The sequence below is a fragment of the Macrobrachium nipponense genome, chromosome 9, assembly GCF_015104395.2.
Source record: "Macrobrachium nipponense isolate FS-2020 chromosome 9, ASM1510439v2, whole genome shotgun sequence".
Lineage (NCBI taxonomy): Eukaryota > Metazoa > Arthropoda > Malacostraca > Decapoda > Palaemonidae > Macrobrachium > Macrobrachium nipponense.
The window spans coordinates 90174299-90199456 of NC_061110.1; the positions used below are offsets into that span (position 1 = coordinate 90174299).

General features: G+C 45.9%; 1 protein-coding gene across 1 annotated transcript in view; it reads left to right on the forward strand.

Annotated features, from left to right (window-relative positions):
* Nucleotides 1–25158, forward strand: part of LOC135218492 (conserved oligomeric Golgi complex subunit 2-like) — a 66346-nt gene that overhangs the window by 21342 nt on the left and 19846 nt on the right. Inside the window, exons 4-6 of the mRNA XM_064254839.1 lie at nt 13911–14115; nt 14517–14693; nt 15640–15758. Of these exons, the coding sequence (XP_064110909.1) occupies nt 13911–14115; nt 14517–14693; nt 15640–15758 (501 nt within the window). The remainder of the gene's footprint in view (nt 1–13910; nt 14116–14516; nt 14694–15639; nt 15759–25158) is intronic.

Below are 25158 nucleotides of genomic sequence, written 5' to 3' on the forward strand. Positions count from 1 at the left end.
CCCCTAACGACCATTCCGCGGGAACTGTCAGCCCAGATACAGGGACCCCTGTACTGGAGGGATACTCTTCGTCTGATGGTGAATCAAATGTGGGACAAAAGAGCGATAGAATTAGTTCTAGAGAAAACTCGGGGCCGGTTTTTACAATCGGCTTTTCCTGGTTGCGAAAGCCTCGGGGGGCTGGAGACCAGTACTAGATGTCAGCGCTCTGAACAAGTTCGTTCTAAAGGAGAAGTTCTCTATGGAGACTTCGCCTCAGTCCTGGCGGCTTTGCGTCAAGGAGATTGGATGGTGTCGCTGGATCTCCAGGGCGCCTATTTTTCATGTCCGATTCACCCTTCGTCGAAGAAGTACCTCCGTTTCATGACGGGGGGAAGGATCTTTCAGTTTCAGGCCTTGTGTTTCGGCCTGTCCACAGCTCCTCAGGTCTTCACAAACCTGATGAAGAATGTGGCGAGGTTTCTTCACCTCAAAGGCGTCCAACATCTCTCTATATCTTGACGATTGGCTCATCAGGGCCAGAACAGAGACAGTGTTTGGAGGACTTTTCTTTGACCCTGGACCTGATAAAGGCGTTGGGACTACTCGTGAACCTTGAGAAGTCACAGCTGATTTCCCAGACAGAACTTGGTCTATCTGGGGATTCAGATAGATTCTCGGGGTTTTCGAGTATTTCCTTCGCAAGAGAGAATCGTGAGAGCTTGGAAAAAGTCCTCTCTCTTCTTAGGGAAAGAACGGACTTCGGCGAGGGAATGGTTAAGCCTTCTAGGCACCCTTTCCCTCGCTCGAACAGTTCTTTCCTCTAGAGACTGCATCTTCGTCCCTCTTCAGTTTTTTCCTAAGGAGATCTTGGAACTGGAAGACGGGACTTCTCTCGACAGTTTTTCTCCTTCCAATGGAGATGAAACCACACCTGCAATGGTGGTTGTCCCCTCTAAAAGAGAACAAAGGAATTTCTCTGGAAGTTCCGAACCCAAGAACCGAGTGTTGTATTCAGACGCATCGGAGAGGGTTGGGGAGCAACACTAGGACCGAGAGAATGTCAGGCACCTGGAAGGCAGCACAGGTGTCCTGGCACATAAATTGCAAAGAACTTCTAGCAGTTCAACTTGGCGCTAAAGTTCTTCGAACCCTTTGTGACAAACAGTGTGGTCCAAGTGAATGTGGACAACACTACAGCCCTGTCCTACATTCGGAAGCAAGGAGGAACGCACTCCGTGTCTCTATACGAGATAGCAAGAGATCTGCTAATTTGACCTCACAGAGGACATCTCCCTCCTGACAAGATTTGTTCAGGGTACGAGAACGTCAGGGCGGACAGACTGAGCAGGAGAAGCCAGGTCCTTCACACAGAATGGACTCTTCATTCAGAGGTGTGTCAGAGTCTTTGGGATCTTTGGGGCACTCCTCACGTAGATTCTGTTCGCCACATTCCTTTCCAAAAGGCTGGAAGTCTTGTTCAGTGGTGGAAGACCCAAGAGCTCTCGTGGTCGACGCCTTCCTGCTAGACTGGTCTCATGTGGACGTGTACGCTTTCCCCCCTTTCAAAAATCCTGGGACAAAGTGTTGAGAAAGTTCGTAGCGTCCAACGGGACAAGGATGACCCTGATAGCCCCATTTTTGGCCAGCACAAGATTGGTTTGCAGAGGTGCTGGAGTGGACAGTAGACTTCCCAAGATCCCTTCCAAAAAGGATGGATCTTCTCAGACAGCCACACTTCGAGAGGTTTCATCAAAACCTCCCTCTCTCGCGCTGACTGCCTTTCGACTATCGAAAGACTTGTCAGAGCGAGGGTTTTTTCTCGCGAAGCTGCAAGCGCTATCGCTAGAGCCTGCAGAGCTTCCACTAGACGAGTCTATCAGTCGAAGTGGGAGGTATTCAGAAGGTGGTGTAAGTCTAAGAAGTTGTCCTCCTCCAGTACCTCTATAACCGAAATCGCTGATTTCCTTTTGTTCTTGAGAGAGGTCTCTCACTTATCTGTATCGACGATCAAAGGATACAGGAGCATGCTTTCGGCAGTCTTCAGAAACAGAGGCCTAGAGATTGCTGAGAATAAAGATCTGCACGACTTGATTAGATCGTTTGAAACGACAAAATCTAAGGAACTAACTCCTCCCAGCTGGAACCTGGATGTAGTTCTCAAGTTCCTTTCGTCTGACAGATTTGAGCCTCCCCATGTAGCTTCGTTCAGATATAACAAGGAAATGCTTGTTTCTATCCTATTTTGGCGACAGCCAAAGAGTTGGGGAACTTCATGCCCTTGGAAGATGAAGTCGGCTTTAAACATAGGACTCGGCCTTCTGCTCGTTTAGAACTCTTTTTCTAGCGAAAAATGAAAACCCATCGAATCCCTGGCCCAAGAGATTCGAGATCAAAGGCTTATCGAGTCTAGTAGGGAGAGAAACAGAAAGGTCTCTTTGCCCGGTAAGAGCCTTGAAGTTCTACTTACAAAGAAAGAAACAAATGGGAGGCTCTAGACAAAGTCTTTGGTGTTCGATTAAGGACCCCACAAGAATCATGTCTAAGAACGCATTAGCTTTCTTCATTAGGAGCGTCATTACAGATGCTCACAAGTTCTGTCCTGACGACTCTTTTCCGCTTTTAAGAGTAAAAGAGTAAAAGCCCATGAAGTTAGAGCAGTGGCGACGTCTCTCTCTTTTCAGAAGAATATGTCGCCAAAGAAAATCATTGATACAACATATTGGAGGTGCAATTCGGTATTTGCATCTCACTATCTTAAAGACGTTCGCGTGACCTACGAGAAATGTTTTTCTCTGGGGCCTTTTGTATCGGCGGATACGATACTGGGTACGGGAGCAAACACCAATCCTTAACTTTGTACATACCTTCTACTAGATATGTTCTAGATTTTCTGCTGACAAAGAGGGCTCGGTGCTGCACTGGCGGCCAGTCCACTGTTGTTCAGTAAGGAACTCTTGTGATATCTTTTAGAGGAGTATTAAAATTTTTTTTTTTTAGAATTTTTGTATGAATGCGTTTTCGTTTCGAGTTATGGGTTGTTTGTAATGAGTTCGGGGATAACTCTATATACTAACATGGTGGTTAGGATCAGGTGGTCGGGATTGGTTATGCTCCTTCACAAGGTGTGTTGTCATAGAAGTGGTCCAGTACCCATTGACAAAGTCCTTTCAGGCTCTGCCGAGTAAGCGGTTTCATATACCCATCGACAGACCCACAAGAACTCTAGCCATAGATGTTAATATCCTCGCTAAAGTCTTGAGGTGATGCAGACTACCGGGCTACAGCACGAAGTTCCTACCCCCACTATCAGGTAGGAACCAAGGTTTTTCTTTTATACCTACAACATATGTTGTTTACCTGTCTATTCCATAGTAGCTGTCTCTGACCCTCCACCAAAGGGTGCCAATCAGCTTAGTATATATCTGACAGGTAAGTTCATTGTATGAAAATGATATTGTTATAATACAATAAAGTTTCATACATACTTACCTGGCAGATATATACGATTAATGGCCCACCCAGCCTCCCCGCAGGAGACAGGTGGAAGAGAGAAAATATGATAGAAAACGGGAATGGTTCCTAGTCCTGCCGCCCAGGGCAGGCAGGTAGATCACCTGACCTACTGGTAGCGAGTGGCGCGAAATTTGAATTTCTGTCGGGGACGACGGAGTCTTAGCTAAGTATATATCTGCCAGGTAAGTATGTATGAAACTTTATTGTATTATAACAATATCATTTTTTCCCCTAGTTATAAATTCTTAACAGATATTAAGATAAATGGGCGTCAAAGGAAGAGAGGATGAATGCCTCATTTTGGCCTTAGAGAGGTTGGATTCACAGAAGTCACGTTCTTCTCACAGCATGTTTCGTAAGGCTTTTCCAAGAGTATCTGGATATTCTATCAGAATCTATTATAAATAGACCTGAAAAACCTCTCCACTTTGATCTTGTCCGCGTGCAGACTGACCAGAAGTGGACATGAATGAGAGGATTTTTTAAGGTAAATGACAATAGTCATGGCTAAGACATAGAATTGCTGCAGATCGTGCTAGATGGAATGAGGAAACTGTCCTCTTCCGATACCTCTGTGAACCACATAGCGAGGTTCTTTCTTCACTTTCAGAGGGAAGAATCACCTAGGTATATATCTGCTATCAAAGAACGCAGTAAAAGGCTATACTCTGTCTCTACAAGGGGAATTAGAGATAACAGAAGATTAAGATCTTCGGGATCTTATACGATACCGCAATACGACAAGAGTAGGATATCATGTACTTCGAATGGGATCTTTTTGTGGCCACAGATTCCGTGTTCCGACAAAATGGAACTGCTCCTCATCAAACTTCTTTGAGAAAGTTTATGAAGGAATTCTTTGTTTCTCTTAGCCCTAAACGACCAAGAAGACAAGTGAATTTTTTGAATGGCATTGGAATCTCGCATCAGATTCAATGGAGACTCGGCAATGGGTTCTTGCCAGCATAGTATGTCTGGCAAAAAGAACTAAAAACCCCTCTATTCCTGACGCAACGCTTTCAGATAGAAGTTTCGTTGCCCAGGCAGGGTACTTACTTTTTCATCTGCAGAAGAAGAGATGGTTTAAACGTTTGCCTACAGAGTCTTCAGGGTGCGACGAGGGCTCGAAATGCTTCCCAGAAGGTATTCAGGATACAATAAGAGCTAGAAATCAGGGTTCCGCCCAATTTCAGCTTGGAGTCTCCTTCGACTTCCAGGCTCCTTCCCTTCCTTCGGGCAAGGATAGGAAGATTCGCAACGAGGAACCTCATCAACATGTAAGAAGAGATCTCGTTAGCAAAGGAAGTATTCATAGAAGGATCCTCCTCGGAGGAAGACTCTTCTCTCTCGTATTGTTAGATATCCTGTCGTCTACTGGATGTAGCTGACTACAATCACCTCCCCTTGCCAGGGGCCAAAAGCTCAAAGGGGAAGAATTTCTTCCACCCTTCTCCAGTCTCCTGATAGACTATGTGGTTGTTCAGGACTCTCAGACAATGTAGCGCCAGCCATGGCGCCAATGCCAATACAGGCGAAAAACGCCAGAGGCGGACAGTTCCAAAGGAACTCTGTCATGGTCGGATACTGGAGAAGGAGCGGGCCTCCAACTGGCGCATTTGAAACAAATCGGACCAGATATAAGAGTGTCCGATGTGGACATTGCCAGACAGCCTAGAGACTCTTCCAAGCTCGAAGCTCCAGCAAGTGTGGAGGAGCCAAGCCAGGCGCGAGGTGCCAGCCAGGCTCTAGGAGCCAGCCAGGCTCTGGAAGCCGAGCCAGGCTCTATAGGCCAGCCAGGCCTCTGGAGCCAGCCAGGCACCATCCAGGTCCGGCTCCTTAAGCCTTAGGCCTCCAGGTCCAGGGCTTGATGTCCATCCAGGCGCAGGCTCCTTCAAGGCTAGGCTCCAGTCAAGATTGAGGATCCATCCAGCGCAAGGCTCCTTCCAGTAAAGAGAAACCTAAAGCTCTGTCATGTAAGAGGGCTAGTCCCCATTGATATGATACAGGTAAGGCTCTGCCATGTAAGTGGGTCAGCCCCCATTGGCACGATCCGAGAAGGCTCTGTCGTGTAAGCGGGCTAGCCCCCATTGACATGATCCAGAAGGGTTTGTCAGTCATAGGTCCCTACCTCGCTGAAACTCTTGAGGCATGCAGACTCATAGACAGTAATCATGAAGTCTTCTGCCAAGCTCCAGGCGCAAGGCGCCAGCCAGACGCAAGGCTCCAGCCAGGCGCGAGGCACTAGCCAGGAGGAAGGAGCCAATCAGGCACCAGCCAGGCGCCAGCCAGGTGCCAGCCAGGCGCCAGCCAGGCGCCAGCCAGGCGCGAGGCGCCATCCAGGCGTGAGGCTCCAGCCAGGCTCTAGGTGCCATTCAGGCGCAAGGCTCCAGCCAGGCGTGAGGCTCTAGACAGGCGCTAGGCGCCTGCCAGGCACGAAGCGCTAGCCAGGCTCCAGGCTTCACCCAGAAGAGATCTATATCAAAGAATGCCCTGGCCTTCTTTGAGACAATGTGATCTCCTAAGCACTAGACAAGTGCATTGGTGATTCCTTCAAACAGCTGAGAATTAAAAGCGCATGAAGTGCGAGCTTTTCCGAATTCTTGTTCTTTCCTTAACAATATGTCATAAGGACATATTAGCTGTCACATATGGGAGATGCAACTCTGTGTTGACTTCCCATATCCGAAGGATGTCAAGATAACCTACGAGAGATCCTTCTCTCTTGGTTGATACGTGTCTGCGGATACATTGCTGGGATAGGGAGCCGATACTGATCCTTAACTAGTGAGTTAAATTTTATTTAACGTCGTGTTTTTTCTTTGGGTTGTTTGAAAGGAGTTTGGGGATAACTCTTTTCAACTTATGCACTAACCCTCGTGTTAGGATCAGGTGATCGGGATCGGTGTTGTGCTCCTTAATTATGCCACTAGGCATAGGCATATTGTCATGTAAGAGGCTCTGTCAAGTAAATGGATAAGACCCCATCGACAGACCCACAAGAACTCTTAGCCATAGGTCACATCCTCGCTGAGGCTCTTGAGGCGAAGCAGATTCCTAGGCATTAGCCATGGAATCTTCCGCCTGAACAAGTAGGAACCAAGGTTTTTATTTTATTTATTACCTACAATGTATTTGTTTGTTTACCTGTCTATTCAGTAAATAGTTGTCTCTTACCCACCACCAAGGGTGTCAATCAGCTAAGTATATATCTGCCGGGGAAGTTGCATGTACAAAAATGATATTGTTAGAATACAATAAAGTTGTTTTTGTACATACTTACCCGGCAGATATATACGATGAATGGCCCACCCGCCCATCCTCCCTCAGGAGACAGGTGGAAGAGAAATCTGGTTCTAGAACGGGAATGGTTCCTATTCCTGCCACCCAGCGGCAGGGGGGTAGATCACCTGACCTACCTGCAGCGTGTGCCGCGAAATTCGAATTTCTGTCGGACGTCAGAGACATAAGCTAAGTATATATCTGCCGGGTAAGTATGTACAAAACTTTATTGTATTCTAACAATATCATTTTTGTACAAGTAACTTACCCAGCAGATATATACTTAGCTATAGACTCGGTCGTCCCGACAGAATTTCAAAACTCGCGGCACACGCGACAGGTAGGTCAGGTGATCCACCATTCCCGCCGCTGGGTGGCGGGGTCTGGAACTATTCCCGTTTTCTAAGCCATAATTTCTCTGTCGGTTGAACGGACAACACCTATTGTTCGTTCCTCCATCTTTGGATTTCAACTCGTTTGCCGAGAATTTGGATTGGTTTTTTTGGTGACGTATTCTGTTTTTCTCTGGCTTGGCATACGCTTATTGTGGACTGTTTTTTTCGACTTTGGTTTTTGACTACTCTTTCACGATGTCTGACGCTAAGGCTTCACCTATGTTTAGAGTTTGCAGTAGGGAAGATTGTAAGGTTAGGCTGCCTAAATCGGCATTAGATCCTCATAGTATTTGCGCCAAATGCAGGGAGAATGAATGTTCTTTTCTTAACACCTGTGTGGAATGCGAGAACCTTACGGAGCTTGAATGGAAGGAATTATCATCATATGTTAGGAAGCTTGAGAGAGATAGAGTGAGGAAAGGCTTCAGCTAGGTCATCTAGTAGATCTTGCTCCTTAGAACAAGAAATTAACTCTCCTTCTAACATTTTTTCCCCTTAGCCTCAGCTGCTTTCTCCCTGTTTCTGAATCCAAGATTCTTCGTCAGAGAGGGAAAATGTAAAAGCTTCAATTAAGAAACTTCAAGCTCAGCTACGAGCTCTAAACCAAGGTAGAGTGGTGATAGTGACTTGTGCAGTGTCCCCAGTGCAGTGGAGGGGGCGTCTGACCGGTTTCCTCATTGCTCCTAGGCCTAGACCGCGCTTCCAAACTCCCAGGACCAGGGGAGGAGGAATGTCGAAAGCCGCAGGGAGGATGCAGAACATCCCCAACGGTCAGGCGTCCCTTCGGCAGATCCTGTTGTTAAGTCCCAGGCTGCCTCGGATTGCCGCAGAAAAGGCGTCCTAAAGGAGTGTTTTTCGGCCTCAGACTCTTCCTCTCCTAAACGAGGATGGAGTTCGGCCTCTCTTTCGCGCCCTTTGAAGAGAGCCTGGAAGGCGCCTAAAGGAGACGCGGCTGACTCCAGCCCAGAGCGTTTTCCCGAGGATTGGCCTTCGGTACCTAAGAAGACTAGAACAAGAGGAAGCCTTCACTTCAGGATCCTACGAAGAAGTTTTTAGGTTAATCTGCAAGAGCAGTTTAGCTTCTCTCGTAGGCTCTTTTGCTAAGGACTCTACAAGGAGGAAGGATGTCTCGCTCCCTGTTTAAGAGTTCCGCTAAGCGCCCCGCTTCGTATAGGAGAGAAAACCCTCACGATCTCCAGGGCGTTTATCGCCTTCGTCGAGAGACTCGTCTGATAGGAGTTGTTCTCCTGAGAGAAGAGCCCTTTCGCCCTATAAGGCTATCTTCCCCGAAGCGCCCTCTGAGACGCCGCGAATCTAGCGAAGTCTCGATCGGTTTAGGTGCAAGGAACCGGAAAACCGATTTATAGGTATCAGGATCCCTTGGGTCTGCAGGACCAGGAGCCAGACAGGCGCAAAGAGGCAGCAAGACGCAAGAAAGGGCGTCAAGAGCCTCTTAGAACACAGGATTCAGGACGTCAGGATTCTGCTAGAAGGCAGGAATCAGGACGCTATGAGCCAGGACGCCATGAGTCAGGGCGCCAGGAGTCAGGGCGCCAGGAGTCAGGGCGCCAGGAGTCAGGGCGCCAGGAGTCAGGGCGCCAGGAGTTAGGACGCCAGAAGGCAGGACGCCAGGAGTACGTTAGGCGTCAAGTGTTGGAGGGCGCCAAGAGCCTGTTAAGCGTCAGGAATCAGGACGCGGGGATCTTTTCAAGCGCCCGAATCAGGACGCCAGGAGCCTAGCAAGCACGAACCTGACGAACCTAGACAACAAGAGTCTAGTAGGCGCAAGAGTGTTTCCGACAGGCAGGAGCCTCACTCTTCGTATAGGAGTGCTAATGTTCCGCGCTCACCTTCTCGGGAAAGGTAGTTCTTCTCCCGGAAGAGCCAGATCACTCCAAAACGATCTCCTTCTGTGGATCAGTTGGACCAGGTATCGGAAGACGAAGAGCCAGTATATGTAGGCAGTTTCTGACTAAAAGAGACTTTCTCTTTTGCTGCTAAAGGAGTTTGTTCGGAGACTCCCTTCATCCTGCGGACCCTCTTCACCAGGGTCGTTGATGTCCAGCACTAAAGCTCTCAAAGTCGTCTTCCTTCGTCAGATGCGCCCCTCTCTTTGTATGAAAAAGGCATTAAAAACTTTTTCAGAGTGGTTGACTTCCAGAAGGAAGCGGGCAAGACAGTTTTTTCCTGCCTCCTTCCAAGTTAACAGGCAAACAGGAAGGTGGTACGAGACCAAAGAACCTATGGGGTTAGGTCTGCCTTCTTCCGCAGATGCGGATTTTGCTTCCTTAGTGGACTCTGCTAGGAGGAAGTCGTTGCTGTCTGCTAAGGCGACTTGGGGCATGTGTGAACTAGACCACCTTCTAAAGGGCCTCTTTAAAACCCTACCCTAGAAGTCTTTAACTTTATGGACTGGGCTTTGGGAGCGTTAGCGAAGAGAGCTCAGGACACTGACTTTGTTTCCATGGAGGAACTTTCGAGCGTCCTGGCTTGCCTGGACAGAGCGGTCATGGACGGTTCTGTGGAAGTTGCCTCTCTTTTTGGAACGGGAGTACTAAAGAAGAGATCTGTCTTTAGCTCTTTCTTAGCAAGAGCAGTTTCACCCTTGCAAAGGACATCTCTTCTTTTTGCACCGTTATCCCCGCACCTTTTTCCACAAGAGACTGTTAGAGAGGTTTCTAAATCTCTTACGGAGAAGGCAACTCAGGATCTCCTCACGCACTCATCCAAGAAGTTTAGGCCGGCAGTGCCTATAGAGAAAAAAGAGAGACCCTCTTTGTTCAGCCCTTTCGAGGTGCCTCCTCTTTCTAGAGCCCCTCTTAGAGGTCGCAGACCAGAGAGAAGGAGTAGACCATCTAGAGATCCTTCGGGAAAATCTAGATGAGCAGGAAGTCCTCCAGACGAAAGTAGGCGCCAGGCTTCTCCGACTTTTGCCAAAGTCTGGGCGCAGAAGGGAGCGGACTCCTGGTCCCTCTCTATCCTGGAAAAAGGATACTTGATCCCCTTCAGGGAAAATCCTCCCTTGACGACAACTCCAAGGGAGTTGACCGCAAGATACTCGGATCCGGTCCGAAAGCTTGCTATGTTGCAAGCAGTGGAACAGATGATTTCCAAGGAAGCGGTAGAACTGGTTCAAGATCTCCCAGTCTCCAGGATTCTACAATCGGCTATTCCTGGTACCGAAAGCATCGGGGGGATGGAGACCGGTTCTAGACGTCAGTGCCTGAATTTCTTTGTATTGAAGAAGAATTTTCAATGGAGACGTCTTCCTCTGTTCTATCTGCTCTTCATCCAGGGACTGGATGGTGTCCCTGGACCTTCAGGATGCGTATTTCCATGTGCCAATTCATCCGGCAGCAAGGAAGTATCTGAGGTTCATGTTCCAAGGGAAAGTGTTCCAGTTCCGAGCGATGTGCTTCGGACTTTCGACTGCCCCTCAAGTCTTTACGGACATCATGAAGAATGTAGCTTATTGGCTACATCTGGAAGGGATCAGGATCTCGTTATATCTGGACGATTGGCTAATAAGAGCCCAATCGGAGAAAAAATGTCTGGAGGACCTATTAGTTACACTAAAGTTGACAAAGTCCTTAGGACTTTTAATAAATCACGAGAAATTCATGCTGACTCCCCAGCAGAGTATTGTCTATCTGGGGATTCAGATGGATTCTCGGGATTTTCTAGCGTATCCTTCGCAGAAAGGAGAGAACGCTGCTTAGAAAAGGTGGTCAGTCTTCTTAAGGAAAGAAACATTGTTCCGCGAGGGAAATGGATGAGCTTACTGGGGACCCTCTCTCCTCGATGGAACAGGTTCGTTTCCTTAGGAAGGACTTTCACTACGACGCCCTTCAATTTTATCTGAAGGAGAAGTGGGATTGGAAGTCCAAGAATCTAGGAGATACATTTCCAATCTCGAAAGGGATCAAGGAGAATATCCGTTGGTGGTTAGATACCCACAGAAACTAAGCAAGGAATCTCCCTTCGCTTACAGAACCCTCGCCTAGCGTTGTTTGCAGACGCCTCAGATTCAGGGTGGGGAGCGACCCTAGGTTCGCAAGAAGTGTCAGGCACTTGGGAAGGAGAACAAGTGTCCTGGCACATAAACAAGAAAGAGCTAACAGCCATTCATCTAGCTTTGGTTCATTCGAGGAACAGGGTCGTCAGGTCTTGGGCGCGATTCAGATTCACTCGGACAACCACAAAGCAAGTCCCCTCGCTTATATAAACAGAAAACAAGGGGGGGACGCATTCCTTTTCCCTGTACGAATCAGCAAAGGATCTGCTGATTTGGGCAACAGGAAAGGAAGATCTCTCTCCTCACAAGATTTGTGCAGGGAGAGAAAAATGTCCGGGCAGATCTGTTAAGCAGAAAAGAACAAGTCCTACCCACGGAATGGACTCTCAATCCTCAGATTTGCCAACAACTTTGGCATCTGTGGGGAAGGCCCAATATAGACCTGTTCGCGACCAACAAGAATCACAGATTAGAAACCTATTGCTCCCCGCGATCTCGGATCCTCAAGCAGTAGCAGTAGACAGCTTTCTGCTAGATTGGACGGGCTTGGACGCATACGCCTTCCCTCCTTTCAAGATAGTAGGAGAAGTATTGAGGAAGTTCGCTTGCTCGGAAGGAACAAGAATGACCCTCATCGCTCCCTTCTGGCCGGCTCTCGATTGGTTCACAGAGGTGCTGGAGTGGTTAGTGGATTTTTCCAAGATCGCTTCCACTAAGGAACGATCTTCTCAAACAACCCCACTTCGACAGGTTTCACAAAAACCTCCCCGCTCTAAGTCTGACCGCCTTCAGACTGTCGAAGGACTTGTCAGAGCAAGGGGCTTTTCACGAGAAGTGGCGTAGGCTATTGCAAGAGCCAGAAGAGTCTCCACTTTCTAAAGTATTCAGTCGAAAGTGGGAGTTGTTTAGAAGATGGTGTAAGGGAAAGAAAATATCCTCCTCCAGTACCTCTGTAACTGAAATCGCAGATTTTCTCCTATATTTGAGAAAAGACTGTAACCTGGCAGTTTCAACAGTGAAGGGTTACAGAAGTATGCTGGCCTCAGTTTTTCGACATAGAGGAATAGATCTGACGAATAATAAAGATCTTTATGACCTTATAAGGTTCTTTTGAGACCACGAAAGAACATGTAATCAAGAAGCCTAGCTGGAACTTGGATGTGGTCCTCAAGTTCCTAATGTCGGAAAAAATTTGTACCGTCTCACGCAGCTTCGTTTAGAGACTTAACGAGAAAGTCATTATTCCTTTTTGCTTTAGCAACAGCCAAGAGAATTAGCGAGTTGCAAGCTTTGGAAGGTAAAGGTAAAGTAGGGTTTAAGAAGGATTCAGCGATTTTGCTCCTGTAAACCATTTTTTCTAGCAAAAAATGAAAATCCCTCAAAGCCTTGGCCAAGAAGCTTTGAGATAAAAGGACTATCTTCATTAACAGGGAGAGAAACTAGAAAGGACTTTGTGTCCAGTCAGGGCACTCAAGTTCTACCTGGAGAAGAAGAAGTTGCTGAAAGGTACAGAAGAAAGTCTTTGGTGCTCTGTAAGAGATACGAAAAGATTGATTTCTAAGAACGCCGTTACATACTTCATAAAAGATGTAATAAGGGAAGCTCACCTTAAGTGCGAAGAAGAGCATCTCAAGGTTCTCAGAGTGAGAGCTCATGAAGTGAGAGCCATAGCTACGTCTATGGCATTTCACAAAACATGGTCTCTTCAGGCTCTTATAGAGTCGACATTTTGGAGATGTAATTCGGTGTTCGCCTCGAATTACCTAAGAGACGTTAAAATTTCGTACGAAAAGTGCTTTGCTCTGGGAGCGTATGTTTTGGCGAATTCAGTGCTGGGAGAAGGGGCTGAGGCTAATCCTTCCTATTTTGTTTAAGGCTTTATTTACTGTTTATTGGTGGTTGTTTTTATTGGTTAATTGTCAGAGGAATAGGGACCCTCTTACAATTCATAGATTGTAACAATACTAACATGGTCAGGTGATCGGGATTGGCTTCAGTGCTCTTTGTGATTTGTTTAATAACCTTAACTCTGTCATGTAAGAGGGCGAGTCTCCATTGATATGACAAAAGGTCAAGGCTCTACCATGTAAGTGGTCAGCCCCATTTGGTACGATCCAGTATAGGCTCTGTCGCGTAAGCGGGCGCTAGCCCCCATAGACACGATCCAAAGAGTTATTCAACCATAGGTTCATTCCTCGTTGAAACTCTTGAGGCAAGCAGACTCATCGACAGTAGTCATGAAGTCTTCAGCCCAATAAGGTAGGAACTATGGATTATGTTATCCAAGAACATAGGTTGTTTTTTCCCTGTTTTTTTAATGTATTTAGTTTAAGTATTATCTTGTTTTTAGCTGTCTCTTGCCCGCCACCAAGGGTGCCAATCAGCTAAGTATATATCTGCGGGTGTAAGTTTACTTGTACAAAAATGATATTGTTAAGATACAATAAAGTTTTGTACATACTTACCTGGCAGATATATACGATTAATGGCCCACCCAGCCTCCCCTCAGGAGACAGGTGGAAGAGAAATTATGGCTTAGAAAACGGGAATAGTTCCAGACCCCGCCACCCAGCGGCGGGAATGGTGGATCACCTGACCTACCTGTCGCGTGTGCCGCGAGTTTTGAAATTCTGTCGGGACGACCGAATCTATAGCTAAGTATATATCTGCCAGGTAAGTATGTACAAAACTTTATTGTATCTTAACAATATCATTTTACTTTGCAGATTGGAAAGACTTGAAGTTTTGTTGAAGTCAGGTGGGAAAGACTCAGAATATGCAAGAGTTTGTTTAAATAAGGATAAAGAAGGGCAGGATGCAAGTAATTCTGGAGAGGGAGATCTGGTTGATCGTTTGGCAGCTGAAATTAATCATCTGAATTTCTTGGTATCTCATTGCGAAGGTGCTGCGCTGTTAAGCATTTTCAAACCAGTAAGTAAATTTTCCCTTTAGTTCATCTGTTGTACTTACTAATAACTGCATCAGTTTTCATGGTTTAAATAAAGTTTGCACATTTATTTTGGTCAAGAAATAGTAAATTGTCAGATTTTAGTAGTCTGATGATAAATACTGTACTGTATATCATTGTATAAAATCCTCAGATAAGTTAGCTTATTCTTTACCATATAGAGCAGGGATAGTAGAATTAAGATTGCAAAATATTTTTTAAATTTAAAAATATTTCTGATAATTTGGAACATAATTCCACTGCTGATAACTGTAGTCCATGAAATTAAATCTTTCTGAATGGGTAACTCTAGCTCTACTGAAAGCTTTCATAAAATGATTGACTTGCGGTGTTAATGTCCGTATTTATTTTCTTATTTCAACAGAGAGTTGCTGAAGTGTGTCAGTTTGTTGAACATGGTCTTGAGCGTGGTCTACGTGAGGGTGTTCTCAACAAAGATCTTCACATTCTAAGGCGAACATTACAGACATATGCTAGCTTGGGCAGTGTTAATCATGCTCACCAGATTGTCAAGGAACTCATAAGAAAAGGACTTGAGGATGTAATGTATCTTTCAGTTGACTTTTTTACTGGAAATATTTGGATGTGTTGATATTAATTCTTTAGTTACAATTCCATTTTTTGTTGTCTGATAGAACTCATAAACAAATATTTATTATTTGATCATTTTGACTTGTCATGTAGTTGCAGTTATGCTTAGTTGTGGAGCAGAGGTTAAGGCTGGTCCAGCTCCACCACCACAGAACACAGTAAACTGATAATGTGTGAAGAACAAACTCATTACAGTAAACTTTCTTCCTCGCCTATTTTCCATTCATCTTCTCATTCATATACTTTCTTGATTGTGATCATCTGGGATGTTATCCATGTGCAATGAATATTGAATAATTTATTAAATTCTCTTTTTTTGGGGGCATTTTCTCTGCTTTTCTTTAATATGAATTTTATTTGTGGTGAGGTAACCAGAGTTTACTCAACTGTCAGTATGCCATTTTAGTAATTTTATTGTGTATTGCAATGATATTTCTTATTTTTATGTTGTTTATGCTTTTGAACTTTTAGTCACCTTATCAGGAATAAAATTATTAACATGCAGGGTAGACTACCTCTGTTCATTGGAAAAGGCCTGCAACATTGATTTTTAATTCTTGAGTTGTACACCTTCGAAAAAGATTTGTTTAGGATTTTTGATGAGTGATGTTATTTTTTAATGGAAATAGTAGAATATCCAAAGACCATATCCATTATAAATAGTCCCAGAATTGATCACAGTTGAATGTGAGCCTTGTGGCAAGTAAGGCGAGGAATGCCCCTTGTAAGCTAAGATTTTACTCGGCATCAGTTGTCAGCTAGTTATAGAAGGATAATTGTTGCTTGGTTGGTCCATGCCTACTTGTCATTTCTGTAAGGTACAAAATAAGTTCGGAGTTTATATTTATGGAAATGAACTTTACGTATTTAGAATATCTTGGTCTTTATATTTACAGGTCATCAGTGATGCTGCCCTTCGTTCTGATCCAAGAGGTCTCCCAGGAATGTATTCTAATTGTTTGAAAGCTGTTGGAAATATATGCCAACCTCTTTTAATGGTCACTTCTGGTAGCGGGTAAGTATTTTTGTATATTTTCACAACCGTAAATGAGGTTGAGTAACTTAACGGTAGAATATTAGTTATATAGACTGTTAGTTATTTCACTTCAGTATAAGATTTCCACTTGACCATGAACATTCTGCTCAAGAAGGAAAATGGATGTGATAAAGTGTATCAGTGTCCTGTGTGTACTAAAAGGGGATTTTGTACATGAACTTTCCTGTCAGATATATACTTAGCTTTAGTCTCCGACGTTCCCGACAGAATTTCAAATCTCGCGGCACACGCGACAGGTAGGTCAGGTGGTCTACCTTTCCCGCCGCTGGGAGGCGGGTGTATGAACCAATCCCGTTTTCTAATCAGATTTTCTCTGTCGCTGGGACCGGCAACAACTGTTGTGGGTTCCTCCTGATAGTCGATTTCGCTCTCGCTTGCCTGGGATCTTTTTGGACGGATTTTTTGGTGACGTACTGGATCTTTTTGGCTTGGCAAACGCTGTTCGTGGATTATTTGGATTTTGCTCTGGATTTTTCTTTAAACATGTCTGATTTGGATTCTGTAGCTAAGACACCTGTTATGTTTAGGGTTTGTTCTGTAGATGTATGTAAGGTGAGGTTGCCGAAGGCTTCGGTGGACCCTCACACTGTTTGTATGAGGTGTAGGGGGAATGAGTGTTCTTTTATTAAGCCATGTAAGGAATGTGAGGGATTGAATGAAGATGAGTGGAAGTCTCTTTCTTCCTAATTAAGGAAGTTGGAGAGAGATCGGGTACGCAAAGCTTCCTCTCGAAGCTCGAGTAGGTCTCGCGTTAGCGAGTTAGAATCTGATCCTAACCCTCGTGTAGAAGTAGAACCTCCTTGCCCTGTTTCAGCTCCTGCTCCCCGCGCCGAAGCCGAGGATACGTCTTCGGAGGCGGCTGCGTTGAAAGCTACAATTCGCAGCATGGATCTCAAGATTCGCTCCTTGGAACAAGGTAAGAGTGGCAGTGATAGTGATCTGTGCAGTGGCTCCAGTGTTGTGGAGGGGGCGTCTGACCGGCTCCGTAGTGCTTCCAGGCCTAGACCTCTTCCAAACTCCCAGATCCAGTGGAGGAGGACAGTCGACAGCCGCAGGAAGGCTAGGGAGAGCCCCCACTGGTCAGGCGTCCCTTCGGCAGATCCTGATGTGCATTCCCAGGCTGCCTCGGATCGTATCAAGCAGGACATCCTTCGCCAATGCTTCTCCTCGTCTACTTCGCCCTCACCGAAATGCGGCTGGAACTCCCTGGATGCTTCACGCCCTTTGAAGAGAGCTTGGAAGGCGCCCTGCAGCTCTTTTGCTTCCAGCTCGGAAGTTTTTCCAGAGGAGCCTTCGCTGGACGTGAAGAGGCCCAGGAGATCTCGTGACTGCTCTTCTCTGCGCGCCTCTCGCTCTGCTTCTCCGGAAGAGGAGCCTGTGAAGTCTCCTGCTAGCATTCTCGCCGGGCTCCAAGCTCAGATTTCGGCCCTCGCTGACTCCTTGGCCGGTAGCTCTCGTAGAAGGAAGGACGTTTCTCTGTCAGTCAAGAAATCCAGACGCCCTTCTTCCGACATACGCTCTCCTCTACGTAGGCTCTCTTCGCCGGATGTTGCGGCTTCTTCCGAGCGAGGGGTGTCGCGCGAGAGGCTCCCCTCTCCTGGCTGCCTCTCCTCCTCATCCAGGCGCCAGGCAACTGGCAGGAGCTCTTTGGCTGACGATCGCTCTTCACAGGACAGGCTCCGTTCGCCTGGCAGACGCACTTCTCCTGTCAGGCACTCGTCCCCGAGTGTGCGCCATGCATTGGACAGGTGCTCTTTACAGGACAGACGCCGATCTTCTACTCCTTCCAGGCGCTCTTCTCCTTGCAGGCGCCAATCGCCTGGTAGGCGCTCTTTGCCTGGCAGCCGCTCTCCTCTGGATAGGCGCCAAGAGCCTCGTAGGCACCTCTCTCCTGTTAGGCGCTCGTCACCTGGGAGCTGCTCTCCTCTCAACAGGTGCCAAGAGCCTCGCAAGCGCCTTACACCTAGTAGCCGCTCTCCCCCTAGTAGCCGCTCTCCTCGCGACAGGCGCCATGATTCTCGCAGGCGCTACTCGCCCAGTAGGCGCCCTTCTCCTGGATATGGTTCGCCTCTTGGTAGGAGCCAAGAACCTCAAGGGCACCCTCGTCTTGAGAGACGTTCTTCGGGTGAGAGGCACTCCCCCTCATACAAGTTATCTTCTGCTTCGAAGCGCGAGTCTTCATACAGACATTCCATGCCTGATAGACACTCTTCGGTTTCAGCTTGTCGATCTCATCATGACTTAGCTTCCCCTGTAAGGCGACAAGCATCGCGTAGATGCCCTTCTCCTGACAAGACCGTCTCTTCTTCAAAGGACCCTCCTCGTTCGCCGTTACAAGAAGACCAGGAAGGCTCTGACGAAGATTCTAGCAAGACAGCAGCGGTTTCTTCTTATAAGAAGCTTACGGAGTTACTGCTCCAGGAATTCGGAGATTCCCTCAGCCCTGCCGCTCCTGTGTCTCCTCATTCGTTGTTCTCGACATCCAAGACAACGAAAGGATCCTCCTGTGTCAGGATGAAACCCACTTTATCCATGAAGAAGGCACTTAGGAGTTTTGGATCTTGGCTGCTCTCCAAAGAAGAAGCGGGGAAGACGATGTTTGCCTTCCCACCATCTAAATTGTCTGGGCATACTGGATTTTGGTACGAAACAGGAGAGCCCTTGGGTCTGGGTCTCCCATCTTCGGCCGACTCAGACTTCTCGGCGTTGGTGGATGCAACCAGGAGATCAGCACTTAACTCTGCAAAGACTTCTTGGGCCATGAACGAACTCGATCACATGCTGAAGGGGATGTTCAGAGTTCTAGAAGTTTTTAACTTCTTGGATTGGTCTCTGGGAGTCTTGGCTAGGAAGACGCAGACTCCAGATGCAATTTCTCCTGAAGACCTACACTGCGTACTATCCTGTATGGATAAGTCCGTAAGGGACGGAGCGAGCGAGATCGCATCTTTGTTCGGTGCAGGAGTAGTCAAGAAGAGAGCCGTGTACTGCTCCTTCTTGACTAAGTCAGTCTCGCACGCACAGAGGTCTTCACTTTTATTCTCTCAGCTCTCGTCTCAGCTCTTCCCCAAGAAATTGGTGCAGGATATCTCGACCTCGCTTTCAGCCAAGGCTACTCAGGACCTACTGGCACAGTCGACGAGGAAGCCTCGACCCTCTTTCCCCGTCAAGAGCAAAAAGGAGAAACCACTGACGCAGGAACCCTTTCGAGGGGGTTCTTCCTCCAGACCCTCTTCTTTTAGGGGGCGACGGCCCGGCAGGAGAGGAAAGACCTTCTCAAGATCGGTTAAGACAACCAAGTAGCGGTCAAATCCTTCAGACGACGGTAGGCGCCAGACTCCTAAGGTTTGCAGATGTCTGGGCCTAGAGAGGTGCGGACACCTGGACCCTCTCTATCGTAAAAGGGGGTTACCTTATTCCTTTCGCCTCAAGACCTCCCTTAACGACCACTCCAAGGGAGTTGACGGCCAAATACAAGGACCCCATCATGAACCAAGCCCTCGTTCTAGCAGTAGATCAGATGCTAGAAAAGGAGGCAATAGAACTAGTATCGGATCTTCAATCAGCAGGCTTTTACAACCGCCTTTTCCTAGTTCCGAAATCCTCAGCGGGATGGAGACCGGTTCTGGATGTAAGTGCCCTGAACTTCTTTGTGGAGAAAAAGAAGTTTGCGATGGAAACCACGTCATCGGTGTTGGCTGCTCTTCGTCCAGGGGACTGGATGGTGTCCCTGGACTTAAAGGACACTTACTTCCATGTGCCGATCCATCCTTCCTCGAGGAAGTTTCTCAGATTCATGATGAGGGGAAAAGTGTATCAGTTCAGGGCCTTATGCTTTAGCCTCTCGACAGCCCCTCAGGTTTTCACGGGAATCTTGAGGAATGTCGCTCAGTGGCTTCACTTGGAAGGGGTGAGGATATCCCTTTATCTGGACGATTGGCTTATAAGGGCCAACTCGAAGGAACGTTGTCTGGAGGTCTTGCGGAAGACCTTGGATTTGACGAGTTCGCTGGGACTCTTAGTCAATTATCAGAAATCCCAACTCATCCCCAATCAAGAATGTGTATATCTGGGGATTCGGATGGACTTTCGGAGTTTTCGGGCTTTTCCGTCCCCGGAAAGGATAACCCGAGGCTTCGAGAAGGTTGCAGCCTTCTTGGGAAAGATGTTTGCACAGCGAGGGAGTGGATGAGTCTGTTGGGGACGCTCTCCTCGCTGGAGCAATTCGTTTCCCTAGGAAGGTTACATCTGAGACCTCTCCAGTTCTTTCTATCTCAGAACTGGAGTCGTCGTTCTCAGGATTTGACGTTCTCTCTCACTGTGACTCAGCAGATCAAGGAGAAACTTTTGTGGTGGGCAGATCCCAACAGATTTGTACAGGGTCTGTCTCTTCAATCCCTGAACCCCAGCCTAGTGTTGTTCTCCGATGGTCGGAGACAGGTTGGGGGGCCACTCTGGGAACGTTGGAGGTGTCAGGCACCTGGGAGGGGGAGCAGGTGTCCTGGCACATCAACAGAAAGGAGCTGATGGCTGTTTGGCTGGCTTTGAAAGCCTTCGAGTCCCACGTCCGAGACTCCATCGTTCAGGTCAACTCGGACAACACCGCAGCTCTGGCCTACATCAGGAAACAGGGGGGGACACATTCCTTCTTCCTCTACGAGACAGCAAGAGACCTTCTGCTTTGGGCCGAAGGGAGGAGTGTCAGGCTTCTCACCAGATTCATGCAGGGGGAAAGGAATGTAAGAGCAGACCTCCTCAGCAGAAAAGATCAGGTCCTTCCGACGGAGTGGACACTTCATCAGGATGTATGCCAGAGTCTGTGGAGGTTGTGGGGCAGGCCGCATCTAGACCTCTTTGCCACCTCAAAGAACGCAAGACTGGACCTGTTATTGCTCGCCGATTTCGGATCCAAGGGCAATAGCAATCAATGCCCTTCTGCTAGATTGGAAGGGTCTGGACGTGTACGCTTTTCCTCCCTTCAAGATCCTGGGAGAGACGTTAAAGAAGTTCGCAGAGTCAGATTCAGCGAGAATGACTCTAATCGCTCCGTTCTGGCCTGCCCAAGAATGGTTCACAGAGGTACTGGAATGGTTAGTGGACCTTCCAAGATCGCTTCCACTAAGGAAGGATTTACTCAGACAACCCCACTTCGACAGGTATCACAAAAACCTCCCCGCTCTCAGTCTGACTGGCTTCAGACTGTCCAAAGTCTCGTCAGAGCGAAGGGATTTTCGTCTTCAACTGCAAAAGCAATTGCAAGAGCAAGGAGATCTTCCACCTTGCGAGTATACCAGTCGAAGTGGGATGTCTTTAGACGTTGGTGTAGGAGTAAGAAAGTTTCCTCTTCCAGTACCTCTGTGACCCAAATTACTGACTTCTTCCTTTTCCTTAAGGAAGAATGTGGACTGGCGGTCTTGACTATTAAAGGATACCGCAGTATGTTAGCGGCAGTGTTCAGACACAGAGGCCTGAACATTTCCGACGATAAAGACCTTCATGACCTGATTAGGTCTTTTGAAACTACAAAGAAAGGGGCCGCAAGAACGCCCAATTGGAATCTTGATGTACAGGCAGTCCCCGGGTTACGACGGGGGTTCCGTTCTTGAGACGCGTCGTAAGCCGAAAATCGTCGTAAGCCGGAACGACGCTTGGAAATATGTCTTAAACTAATAAAAAGTTATAAAAACCTTACTTGTAATCCTTTGGTTACACTACATGTTGTTTCCTGTAGTTTTATGTACAACCTGGAGTTATTTTCATAAAAGAATGCTGGTTCTTGAAGGTAAAAACTATTGTAATCCTCTGGTGACACTACATTCTTGAAGTTTTATGTACAACCTGGAGTGATTTTGCAAAATCTTGAGGGCTACAAGAACAGCTGATTACTATTTACGTATCATATAGACTAATTAAAGTAAATGTATCTTTAAATAGGCTTATATATTAGTATCAACAAAACATTTCCTGCCATGAGTCAGAGGCCGTTTAATGAAACGAACACTTCTCTGTCCTATCTGTTCAGAAAATAAACGTTACGTCAATCCCCAGACCATTGTTGCCAAAGCGTCTCTTCTCTCTCTCTCTCTCTCTCTCTCTCTCTCTCTCTCTCTCTCTCTCTCTCTCTCTCTCTCTCTCTCTCTCTCTTTCTCTGATCAAATTACATTGGAAACTTGACATACGATTGCCCTAATATACGAATGTTTTGAGATATACAGAAAATTTGCGAAAATACAAGCTTTGATATACAACGAAATATTTGAGATACGATTTTGCGATGAGTGTTAGTTGTATAGGCGACCGATAAATGGCGTTCAGTCTGTTTGTTTGTTGGTGCTGCATGTTAACACGTCGTTGTTTAGTTCGTTGTATTTGCGCCTATTTTTCGTGTTATTTTGTCTATTTTATTATTAACCATGGGTCTCAAAGCTAAAGACAAAGCAGGTGATAAGAAAAAACCCAAGAAAATGATTTCGATGGAAGCAAAACATGAAATTATAGCAAAGCATGAACGTGGCGTTCGTATCATCGATTTGGCAAACGAGTATGGTCGAAATCCTTCTACAATATCCACGATCATCAAGCAGAAGGAAGCTATAAAAACCCCCGAGACCATTGTTGCCAAAGCGTCTCTCTCTCCTCTCTCTCTCTCCTCTCTCTCTCTCTCTTCCATCTCTCTCTCTCTCTCTCTCTCTCTCTCTCTCTCTCTCTCTCCGATCAAATTACGTACTGGATAATGTCTCTCTTTGGATACTTCGTTTTTGCCAAATATTGAGGGCTACAAGAACAGTTGATTACTATTTACGTATCATATAGACTAATTAAAGTAAACGTATCTTTAAATAGGCTTATATATTTAGTATCAACAAAACATTTACTGGCATGAGTCAGAGGCCGTTTAACGAAACGAACACTTCTCTGTCCTTAACTCGGAGCGTCGGAAGACGCCTCTCTCTCTCTCTCTCTCTCTCTCTCTCTCTCTCTCTCTCTCTCTCTCTCTCTCTCTCTCTCTCTCTCTCTCTCTCTCTCTCTCTGATCAAATTACTGGATAATTTCTCTTTGGTACTTGGAATTTGCGTTGTAATCTAACCAGAACTTCGTTTGTTATTATTACTGGAAACAAGCAATGATTTTTTTTCATTATTTGCGCTTTTGGACTGTTATATGTAAAACTAGTATGTATTCATGTCGCTCGGAAACTAGTTCCGCATATGAGGCGTCACTAAAAAACATAGAAAAATACAACATAAAAAGTGTCGAAAATCATCATAATCTCAAAATTTTTGTTGTAATCTAACCAGAAACTTATTTTTATTAATATACTGTGCTAAACTATAAAGGATTTTTATCATAGTATGCGTTTTTTAAAAGCGTCGTTAACTCGGAGCGTCGGAAGCGTCAGCGTCGTAACCTCAGAACAAGCATCGTAACCCAGGACGGATTTTTCCATTGAATATTTAAGAAAAAGCGTCGTAAGCCGGAACCGTCGTAACCCGGGGACCGCCTGTAGTTCTTCAATTTCTGAGCTCATCTAGGTTTGAACCTCCTCGATCAGCGTCATTCAGGGACCTTACCAAGAAGTCCCTTTTCCTTATGGCTTTGGCATCCACCAAGAGGATGTGTGAGCTGCAAGCCATAGAAGGAAATGTGGGCTACAAAGACCAGTCCATAGTTTGTTCTTTTCTTCCCTCATTCTTGGCAAAGAATGAGAATCCGTCGAATCCATGGCCCAGAAGTTTCAAGGTACAAGGATTGTCTTCGCTAGCAGGGGAAGAGCCTGAGAGGACTCTTTGCCCTGTAAGAATCATGAAATATTACCTAAGGAGGAAAGAACAACTTAAGGGCAATAAGGACGTCCTTTGGTGCTCTGTGAGAGACCCCAGTAGGCCCTTGTCGAAGAATGCCCTGGCATTCTTCTTGAGAAGTCTGATCAAGGAAGCTCATGTAGCATGCGATGAAGAACAGTTTAAGCTTCTTAAGGTTAAGGCCCATGAAGTGAGGGCCATTGCCACTTCGCTAGCCTTCAACAAAAATATGTCAGTGCGAAACCTTATGAAGGCTACTAATTGGAGATGCCAATCGGTCTTCGCAAACCACTACTTAAGGGGACCGTCTGCTATGATGTCTATTTTTTTTATTTATTACGCAAAATACATAATTTTCATATATGTTTTAGATATATATAATACCTTCATCATATAAAAATTTCAAGTCATTTGATCAAAAACTTTTCGTTTTATTAGCAAAAATCATGATTTAAAAAAAAAAATTGGTAGAGTTTTCTCCGCTAATATGACATCAGTTGTATTGAAAATCATACCATAAAAACTTCTTTATATACGGAACAATTCTGTGCGACAGAATTTTGATATTTTAATTTTTTTATTTTTTATGAATTTTTTTTTTTTTTTAGTCTAGACACTCAAAAAATTCTTAAAAAAAAGAAAAAAGATATCAAAATTCTGTCACACAGAATTATCCTCTTTCCAATGATATCTTTCTCTCTAAAATTGGATAATAAATAACCGATTAATGGTTACCGACATGCGCATAAGTATGTTTTTGAGTTATGAGCTCCCAAAGATTTGCTATGTAAATTTTTGTTTTTTTCTCATAAAAGTCAAAACAACATTTTGTTCCGATACGTAATACAAACCCTCGGTCCTTTAACAATAGGAAGGTAACTAGCGGCAGCTGGGACGGTCGTAAGCTTCGAACAAGGGGAGAACGGTAGTTAACTGCTTGTCCGATCGTGCGCGCGCGCGCGCCCGAGAGGTGAAGAATCACTTTTGCTTTCGGCCCCGCGGGTGTGAAGGACGTGTTCGTCATCGCTCTCTGCCCGCTTCATCGTCGTATGCTTGTTTATATTGTGTTTCTACTAATGGTTTGGTTTGACTTGAAAATGAAACTGTAAGTACACTGTTTTCATTTTCATTACTTAATTATGAATCAACATGGAGCTATCGCCGTAGAGACGGCGATTTCCGCTCTTTTCATGAATTGAACCCTTGAATTATGTCTCGGTGCCGAGGGTGGGTGCACTCGCGCCGAGTCATGTATTTGGGCGAAAGTGTGTAATTGAAAAGATGTAAGTACTCTTTTTCATTATATTTTTGCCCTGTGCGTTCGTTGCCGAGAGCTTGATTGCGCTCGGCAAGAGCCTCTTATTTTGTATGAATAGAATGCAATGAAAGTGGATTCGCAATGCAGTTTTCTTTTCATTTTCATTTATTAATTGCATCAAATTTAATTTTGGATCAATTTCCGCTCTTACCCGGGGGAATTAATCCTTACGATTTATTGCTGTGAAAGTTGAAAATAGCAAGTGCAGTATTGTTCATTTTTCATATATATTTATGAT